This window comes from Parasteatoda tepidariorum, chromosome 8 (genome assembly GCF_043381705.1).
Source record: "Parasteatoda tepidariorum isolate YZ-2023 chromosome 8, CAS_Ptep_4.0, whole genome shotgun sequence".
Classification (NCBI taxonomy): domain Eukaryota; kingdom Metazoa; phylum Arthropoda; class Arachnida; order Araneae; family Theridiidae; genus Parasteatoda; species Parasteatoda tepidariorum.
The window spans coordinates 88,652,284-88,662,040 of NC_092211.1; the positions used below are offsets into that span (position 1 = coordinate 88,652,284).

Below are 9,757 nucleotides of genomic sequence, written 5' to 3' on the forward strand. Positions count from 1 at the left end.
CAGCAATTTATGATTTATCTTTAGATATTATTAAAGACTGCCAAATTGATTATGATAAATATACTTTTTTGAAAACTTTTCAAACTAATTTAAGATTATAATTTGGTCCGACGTCCGGAAAGATTTGTTACACGAAGTGCGTTGTCAGCAAATGACATTGTTTTTTACATTGGATGGCTTTTGATGCAAAGAAATCCGAAACTTTAGGATAAATGTGTTTGTAAAATGCATTTAAAACAATGAATACTACAACTTTTAAAAGTAATAAATAATTTACTCCATTTTTATTACAATTGCAACGTAACGTCTTAAATACTCAAGAGGCAATTTCTCACAACCTACAAAAAGGGTAGCCTCTTTTTTGTGAGTTTCAATTCGAAGATTTAATTTCTTAGTTTCAGCTTCAAAATTATTTCCTTTGGCTGGAGCATCGGTTGTCGCATTTGAAACTCTAATTTCTCCTAAAATTAAAAAAGAGAAGAAAAAAGTTGACCAAAATTGTTATTAAAATACAGGTTTAGCACACATGAAAGGCCGAATTGATTGGTTTTGCTTCTTTTCTCTCAAAAAAAGCTACATAATTGTCTCTCAAATAAAAATAACATTTTCTTTATTCAATATAATAATTCTTTTATGAAAAGGCAATTTCTCTTTAAGGACCCTTAGGAATATTTGCCATAGGTTTGCCATAAAAAAATGACATAGGATATTCCTATGGGGTTTTGCCTATGGTAAAATTTTGCCATACACTTTTCCCATATACGTATGGCAAAACCCCATAGGAATATCCTATGAGATTTTTTTATATGGCGAAAGTGTATGGCAAAATTTTACCATAGGCAAAACCCCATAGGAATATCCTATGGCATTTTTCATACGGCAAATTTTTGCCATAAAACTAAGATGTGCTACAGTTTATGAAGAAATATTTTTCCATAGGCTATGGTACACCTTTGCCATACAGCATATGGCAACATTTCTCGTTGATATTTTACCATACATCAAAAAATAATTACTTACAAAAATCTTTTGCAATGGATATTATTGAAAATGCAAAACTTAATAATTGTAGAATAAATATATATCCAGAAAGCTTTTTTTTTAAATTTCTTTCATAAACTTCCCCTGTTTTACTTGAAGAATCCTTTCTGAATGCTGCTCTTATTCAAATAAAATTTAAACGGTTAGTACTAACCGTTAGAAAATGGGTCCGGTGATCAGAGCAAGTGGGCAAAATATTGGTTATGTTGATTAGGAACAAAATATATTGAGTACAGGCCAATGGTGACGTGCCATACAAATCCTTATGGTTACCATTGGTCTATGGTATACTGCCATTCAAATCTTTATGGTTACCATTGGCCTATGGTATCTTGCCATACAAATTTCTATGCTAGCCATAGGCTTTTGGGGTTTTGCCATACAAATCTCTATGGTAACCATAGGCGTATGGTATCATCTTGCCATATAAATTTCTATGATAGCCATAGACTTATGGGGTTACGCCATACAAATCTCTATGGTAACCGTAGGCGTATGGTATTTTGCCATACAAATTTCTATGGTAGCCATAGGTTGCCATAGATTACCATAGGCTTCTCTATGGCAAATTTTCCTTAGGGCAACACATGTGACTATCATTAATAATCAATAATTGGGTATCTGCGACTTAAGTAGATGAATATACCCTTGAAATCAGCTGGTTGTGTTTAAACAAAATGGAATAGATAAATGGAAAGAACAGTTGCTTACTACAGGATTCAGCAGCCTAGTTAGGTTCAAGCAAACAAACTTCCAGCCAATCAAGTCCGACACCCACGCTTAACGTCGCTTACAGGTACCCAGTTATTGTTATATCAATATCCGATTAAGGTATAGCATAAAAAATATTAAAGCAGGAAATACCGATAAAGTGTATGCCTGGCACTTGATCTTAAAGTACCTAAATGTAGTAAATACCGAGCTAATTACGTAAATATATATATATATATATATACTATTTCGTTCGATTTATTATGCAGTGTAGAAACTAGAGTTCAGTAATATAGCATTATATCGTCAAATATTGATATTTTTAAAATATTGTGTTAACTTTATTTTAAAGTGTTCTTCTTAGGTATCAAATACAATATTTATNATATATATTAGGTGTGATAATTACAGACTAATTTATTTATAGGGCACATATTGAAAGAAAACTATAATAAGAACAACAAAAATTATTATAGATCAACTTTTGTCTTTTTTAAGACTGACTTACCTTTGTCTGAGCGCATGTCTTTACTTCAAATTTTCTGAGCAAATGAGCGAGACATATCTTCATTTCCAATAGTGCAAATCGCATAGCTACGCAATTTCTCGGACCCGCTGAGAATGGAATGTATACCAAACTGTCGCGATCCGATCGTTCTTTGCTAGAAAACCTTAGAAAAAAGAAACAGGACGAGTTAGAGATATAAACAACAACTGCCATATTCCAAATTCTATTCACAACTTCGTGAAAATATAATGCTTGTACTTCTGATATAGCATTTTTTGAAAACTCGTGAAACGATTAAAAATATTGAAAAAACTTTTAAATTGTGAGGATAGAAAAATAATTGAATAAATAAGTATTGTGTTGTACAATGCGCAAGAAAATATATGTAAAAAAAGGCACCATCCTGAATTACTTTTGAACTAGTGATCGGATCCTCACGTTCTAGGACTCAATCTTAATAGTTGGATGCTTCACCTCAAATATGCTAATTAATTAGTGGGGCAGACGACATTTTAAGTTAAGAAATCAACCACAAAAATGTACTTTCTCTGAATAAACCTGCTATTTGTTTCGTTGAAATTGAAATTTAAAAAACGCGTTGTATTGTATAAACATTACAAGTATTATAATATTTAAAAATAAATTATATACTTGTATTGTAAACATTAAATAAATATTATAATACTTATAATTGTAAACATTACAAGTATTATAATATTTAAATAAATACCTCTGGGGGTGCTGGATTGGAGATCGATCGTTCTCTTCAGGTCAAAATTACGATTCGTGGATGAATGAATGGATCCGCCTTTTAAACGGGTGTGACGTATGGTGTGACAGAAGTCGAATTCTTGGCCATAGATGGCGCCACTGGAAAACAAGAACAATCGCACCCCCTCTGCCTGAACAGTCACACGTCAACAACAACATTATAATATTTGATGGTTTCCTTTTTCAAATTTAGGCGTAAAAATCAATCTGAAATAGTAACTCGGAAATATTCCGACGAATTTTAACCCCTAGCGCCATCTGTGCTTAGCTTTACACGGTCAACCATATTTATCTTGCAATTTTACACGCTATGCAAAAAAAATAATGAGAAATTATCATGACAAAGTAGAGTTAGTTTCGAAGTTAGATAAGGGTAAAAGTAAAAAAAATTAAAAGTCAAATTCATAATTTTCATACACCGTTTAAACTGTAATTCTTTTATGAAAATAAAGGACAAAAGTATCACACGTTTTTATACACAAAATGTGATTTAATACTTACAGTTCTAAACTACAGACCAGGATCAGATGAATCAGCTGAAGAATGATCATTCGCTATACTGTGGTCAGTATTCGCTAATGTCAAGCGTGATGGGTGTAAGCATGATCGCCAATTCCTCCTACGACCCTACTAAAAATGTATTTCTGAGGGTTCAAGTGATAGAATGAAATGATTCATTCCGAATGAAATGATTCATATTTCCAATGAAATGATTCAATGGGAGGTTCTAATCCAAGCGATAGCTGGCTGATTGGAATTCTGCTCATGGCTCACACCGACTAAAATGCTGACGTAAAATATCATCAGTGGTATACGGTTGGAATCCCCTTGTCATCGGGTTAACCTTGTGAGGTTTTTGTCTATGCAAATGTGGATTAGTTACATAAAAAATCTACTTTGCCTCAATGCTTATAGAAGGAGTTTTGGGTTGGATTCAAAGTTGCTAGGCTGTGGAATATAGCATCAATACTTGTAAATATGGTTAGGCTGCTCAACGTCAGTTGTAAAAAAAACATGTATTACAGTTATTTGTTGCAAATTTTGAACATTTATTGGGAATCCTGTGTTGCTGCAAAAAAAAAATCACTACTTAGTATTGATTTTGTAATTGTTCCTCCCGTACCATATGCATTCGTGCTTTAGCATGTCACTAAAGAGCCTACGTTCTCATAGAAAAAGTGCATGTTTTAGTACACTCCTCCAAGTTTGTAGAATCATCCTGCTAGTGAGAGTTCAAGTGACTTACGCCAAAAATATTATTTCAAGTTATTTCAAAACTCAACTCCTCAGACAATCTGTTTAACATAATACTATTTTCGTTAAATTTTCTTTTATAGACATAGTAAATTTCTGGAAGACGAGAAAATTAGCAGAGGAAAAACTCCTAAAAAATGAGTTAACTGGTATTTAATATTGTTTATATTAGACTATGTTTTAAAAATCCTATTATATATGCAGAATTTTAGTTAATTCAAGATTGATTAATATCCTGAAGTATACATTACATTCATTCGAAGATGTCCACATAATTCAGCTGAGTGTCACATTCTTACAAACCAACTCATATCCAATAGCTATGGATTAACTCACTTCTACCAGACAACGAATGAATTAATAAATCTTCAACGGTAGTGTCTCAGGGGATTGAGCGTTCACCTCCCAATGGGGTGACCCAGGTTTAAAGCCCAGCGGTGGTTGGTTAGTATGAATCCAGCCCCATCTTGCACTGACCGCAGTTCATACATAAAAGATTCTTAGTGCTGGACGTATCGTGGCTCAGAATATTCCTTCCGTCGCACTAACTGTGGATGATTTTCGTGTTTTTTTCTCCATATAGCGCAATGCGAGTTAGTTCCATCAAAAAGACTTCAACGAAAGCTAGTAGGTCCCAATGGTTGATCCAGGAATTGCCTAGTCTTCATGGTTGGGTACAAAATTTCAAGGCTACGGAATTTAACATTGATAGTCGTAAACTCAGAATCAGGTCGACTGCTCAACGTTGGTTATAAAATAAAATAAAAATCTTCAGAATTAGCAGCGAAGACAAAGCGATGTGGTTTCCCGCAAGTCTAATGCTATTTGAGTTTTACTGCACATGCACAAAAGTTTTTTCGTTAAAGAGATGAAACTAAGGTTAACGTAAGACTGGTAAGACTTTTCGTGGACCTTGGGAAGATTACTTCCCATCTAGATGATCTTGCAAAATACATTATCAGGAAGAGAGTGCATAACTCATTATAATACAGTCAAACCCCGCTATAGTGAACACGGTTTATAGTGAACTCTCGGATATAGTGAACGAAATGTTCGGTCCCGTGCCTTGCTATACATGTATAATGTTATTTTCTGTGGATATAGTGAACCAAAAAGGTGAGGAAGTTGGATATAGTGAACTTTTTTCTGTCTTCGGCCGATTTCTTTGTTCATTTTTTTTTAATAATTTTGAAATTTCTACTTCAAAATAAATATATATACCACTGTTTAAAACCATCTACAGAGGGGAATGTAGTGATAAACATTTTTTTCTTGTTTGCTTCTTTTACCTCACTTTCCCATCCCTAAACAAACCAAGCAGATGTTTCCATCCCAGGCAGATGATGTACCTGTAAGGTGTCAGTGGGATCAAAATGCATTTTCTGTCAGAGGAAATGAGTAATTATTCATTATTGGTCAAAGGGTTAAACACTAATATGCGTTGATAAGGCCTTCATTTCAACTCCTTTTTGCTCTCAGTTCAGTTAAAAAAAGTCTGCAAACAAGTGTCTCAAATTTAACTTTGGCGACCAGTAAACGTAAAACGTTCTCCATTGATGATAAAATGGGCATAATCGGAAAAATTGAAAATGGATGCAATCAAGTTGATATTTACAAGGAATATAAGCTATGTACTTTTATGTGCTCGAATGGCAGGTTAGACAGGTATAAAAAGCGAAATAACAGAAATTCAGGAAAAATTATCTGAGAGTCAGGAAGTGTTTCCATATCTGATGTTGAGGATTGCTTATCAGCTAAAAATTACTAATTTTTTTTTACGCGCAAAACGAAGAGTACTGAAAAATAATACATTTTTTGCTACTGCATAATATATTTTAGTCATTTATTTGAATAATGTGTAATAAAAGGAAGGAGTTTGGGAACCTTTAGTTAATTGTCTGCGAAACGGATATAGTGAACTCCCGGTTATAGTGAACCAAAATGTCGGTCCCTTGAAGGTTCACTATAGCGGGGTTTGACTGTATAATAATACAAATTTGGTTACTAAGATCAAAAATCTTTGCTGTTGAATTTCATTACTAACATTTTTTTCTTTTTAAAGAAAAAGACCTACTCTGGTATTGAATTATTGCAAAATTTTTGTTTATATTTGAATGCCTTTTGCCAAATTGATTAATCCAATGAAACAAATATAAATAATCTGAATAAATAATTCTGGAATAATTTATTTATTCAATGGTTAAAAAAAGAAAGAAAAAAAGTTGTCTTTTGGTTTTAATACTTATTATTAGAGATATTTTTGAATGGGTTATGAATCATTCAAGGAACTTTCAAATATTTAGAAAAAGGAGTTAGCTGATTTAGAAGGTGAAAAATTTTTTCAGTCAATGGAAGTCACTATCTAAATAAAATGCATACTTAAAGTTGTGAATTTTAGAAATGAATTTTTTATAATAAATGACTAAGGTGAATAAGGTTTTTCCATTGTGTTTAATTAATTTTACTTAATGTTAACTTTTTACAATTAGAAGTTTGACACTGTTAAAAGGACCAGAGAATTTTAACGTGAATTATATCGGTGAAAGATGCAAAAATCAGAACTTACAAAAACTGGTTAAGCAATTTGTATTGGTATTAGAGCTTATCTTTTTTTTTTCGTAAAAAATTTTATTATGCATACTGTGATCTATAATTATTAAATTCTAGTAAAAGATTTAGAATTATTTTTAAATTTTCTTTTCAAACATATAATTTTTTTTCTTTTTTCAGCATCGATTGGATACTTAACTTTTATCATGCTGTTAATCATATTTCTTTTCCTGGTATTTGTAATGATGGACTATTTCAATTTATGAATTGACAAGCACTTGATATGACTTATAAATGTAAAATTTTTATCAAACAATTGTATTTTAATGTGTAAATTTTTTTGTCATTTTATCTAATGTATATATTTTAACTTAAAATCTAATTGTACAGAATCTTAGACGAATCTATATTGTGTGTTTTGAATTATAATAAATTATGAAATATTTGTAGTTTACTTTTGTGCGATAAAAAGATTGTTGAATAATATTAAAAGGTAGAAAGAACTTGAAAATAATGGCATGGTAACTAGGTTATTTCATAGCTTAACTTTAATTTGAAAATAAAAACACTTAAACTTTTATGACTTATTCAAAGTAAATGATAAGAAACTGTTAAAAATGTCACTGGAAAGTTGTACTATTTATGATGGCAAAGGTTTAATTATAACACCTATCAGCTAAAGACGTAATTTTCGTATGAAATTTTTAATTTGCAGCATAATGCTGTATATAAATCGCCTCAAACGTTATCGATAACCACATTATGAAAGAATTTACAATTTCGAAAATTTATTCTTTTAAGTTGTAGTTTTTTAGGAGAAAAACATAAAAAGAAATTGGCATAAAGCCTCTATTCATGAACGAAGCACAGATAAAGAACTTTTTCTAGGAGGAACTTTTTGAGCAATTAAACCTAACTATTTACTGTTTTTATGTCCTTCACTAACATTAATATTTAGCATAGTTCTTTATTGTATTAGTTACTGTTATTATAAAAAAAAAACTGGGTACACAATACCATCTTTTGTTTTGTTTATTAATAGTTTTTCAAATAATTAATGATAGTTAAAGTGTCTAATTACTTTAAAATGATTATGATCCTGTTTAATTTAATCCTTTCATGGCGGCTGTCACATACATGCCAGCATAAGACACTAATCTTCCACCCAGCATGCCAGAGTAATTTCTAGTTCATTCCCGGCCATCACGTTTGTGACAGTGTTTAGCAACATTTTAAAAACTAACTTTACGATCAGAATGGTAATGTATATAGGATTTGAGATGCATGTAGATTTGACCGTCTACTTGAAATAAGAAATATGACTCACATACACAAGGTTTTTTATTATGTAAACATGAGGAGAAAATGTTTCCAAATTGCATGCTGAAAAGTACGCTTTAAAATGAGTAAGGGATATTTGTTAGCATAAGTGGGAGAGTTTTATTTTCACTAGTGTTGTATTTTTTGGGTTTAAAGTTCAGCTTTCAATTATTAGATCTTATAGGTTTCAAATTTTTCGGTTTTTACTGTTAGTCAAAATATTTAACTGAACTTGAAATATCAGAAATTGTATTAAAATAAAAGGGAACAAGAAAATATATGTTAAAGGACACATTCATATTTTGGGGATTTCATGGATTTAGACTTGAGAGCAAAACACTCCAGCCCTAGACAGGACTAATCTTAAAGTATTAAATATTCCATTTTGGGAATGAAACTCCCAGCCTCAGTGATAAACACTCATTCAACTCCAGTCAAAACAATATAGATTACTAGCAATTCCCAATCTATGGGCCATGACTTGGTGAATTTACATGGGAGAAAAAACTCATAAATATCTAATAGACTTAACTATATATTTTGCTATAAACTAACAGTATGAAATTATTTTTAATTCAAGAAATAGAAAACATCGTGAATAAAATATGCCAATTATTGTTTCACAATCAGTTCTAAATTTTTCTACTTTCCTATTTCATAATTATTAGTTTTATAAAGCATTAATCTTCCAGCCTGTATGATATGAGCTTGCAAAAAAATAAGTCTTTCCACACAAAAAAAATTTGAATTTCTTTTAGTTTTTCACTTAAGCATAATTGATTGCATTATTTTCTGATTTGGGATAACAAATAATCTAGTTTTATCAGACTTGTGAAAAATAAAATAGCAGTGCCTTCTGAAATGAGTCACTAGAGCTTTTACGGAAAATGAAAATTATTTTCAATTTTGAACATTATTTTTCACGATTGCACAATAAATAAGGAAAATATAAATGCAGTTTACAAATCCTATTATTGTAGATAATTTCTGTCGTAAATGTAATGGTATTTTATAGGTAACTGTATACTTAAGATATTTTCATTCATAGGGTTTGCTCATTTTGAAAAACCAAATTTTTGTTGCAATTTACTAAAGAAAATATAATGCATGATATTCCATAATTACTGTCTATATTTTTCGAATCCTGGACAAAGAATAAGTCAAAAGAATTAACACATCACATGCCTCAATATTTAAGCAGTGGAAAATAAAAACACCATCAAAATCAATCTCACTAGTGACGATGAAAGTAAGAAGAAAGGTTCAAAACCAGTTTGATTGTCTGATGTAACTTTGTGTAATTCAAATAATCTAGCAATCATACAGGTTTTGATGTCAATCTTTACTAAAAAAAAATAGGCCTAGATTTACTGAATTTAGATTTTTTTTTCCCCTCTGACCTGAAATATTTATTTATTTACATTAAAGAAAATGTACACAATAGGAGATATTGTGTACATTTTTTTTTTTAAATATATACATTAAGTGGTAATTTCAAAACATTTTGTATTACAAAAAATTCTTACTTTGGTTTTAAAATAAATTTGCTAATATTGATTGCTGATTTTATCTTAAGAAATTGGACACACCTCTTATTAGTCA

General features: G+C 30.9%; 1 protein-coding gene across 1 annotated transcript in view; it reads right to left on the bottom strand.

Moving 5' to 3' along the window:
• Positions 1 to 253: 253 nt before the first annotated feature.
• The window catches only part of LOC107446616 (cytochrome P450 3A25-like), a gene marked incomplete in the record, with an annotated part of 27,646 nt that continues 18,142 nt past the window's right edge, over positions 254 to 9,757 (bottom strand). The window contains 2 exon segments of the mRNA XM_043054774.2: positions 254 to 461; positions 2,261 to 2,423. Coding sequence (XP_042910708.2) covers positions 384 to 461; positions 2,261 to 2,423 — 241 coding nt within the window.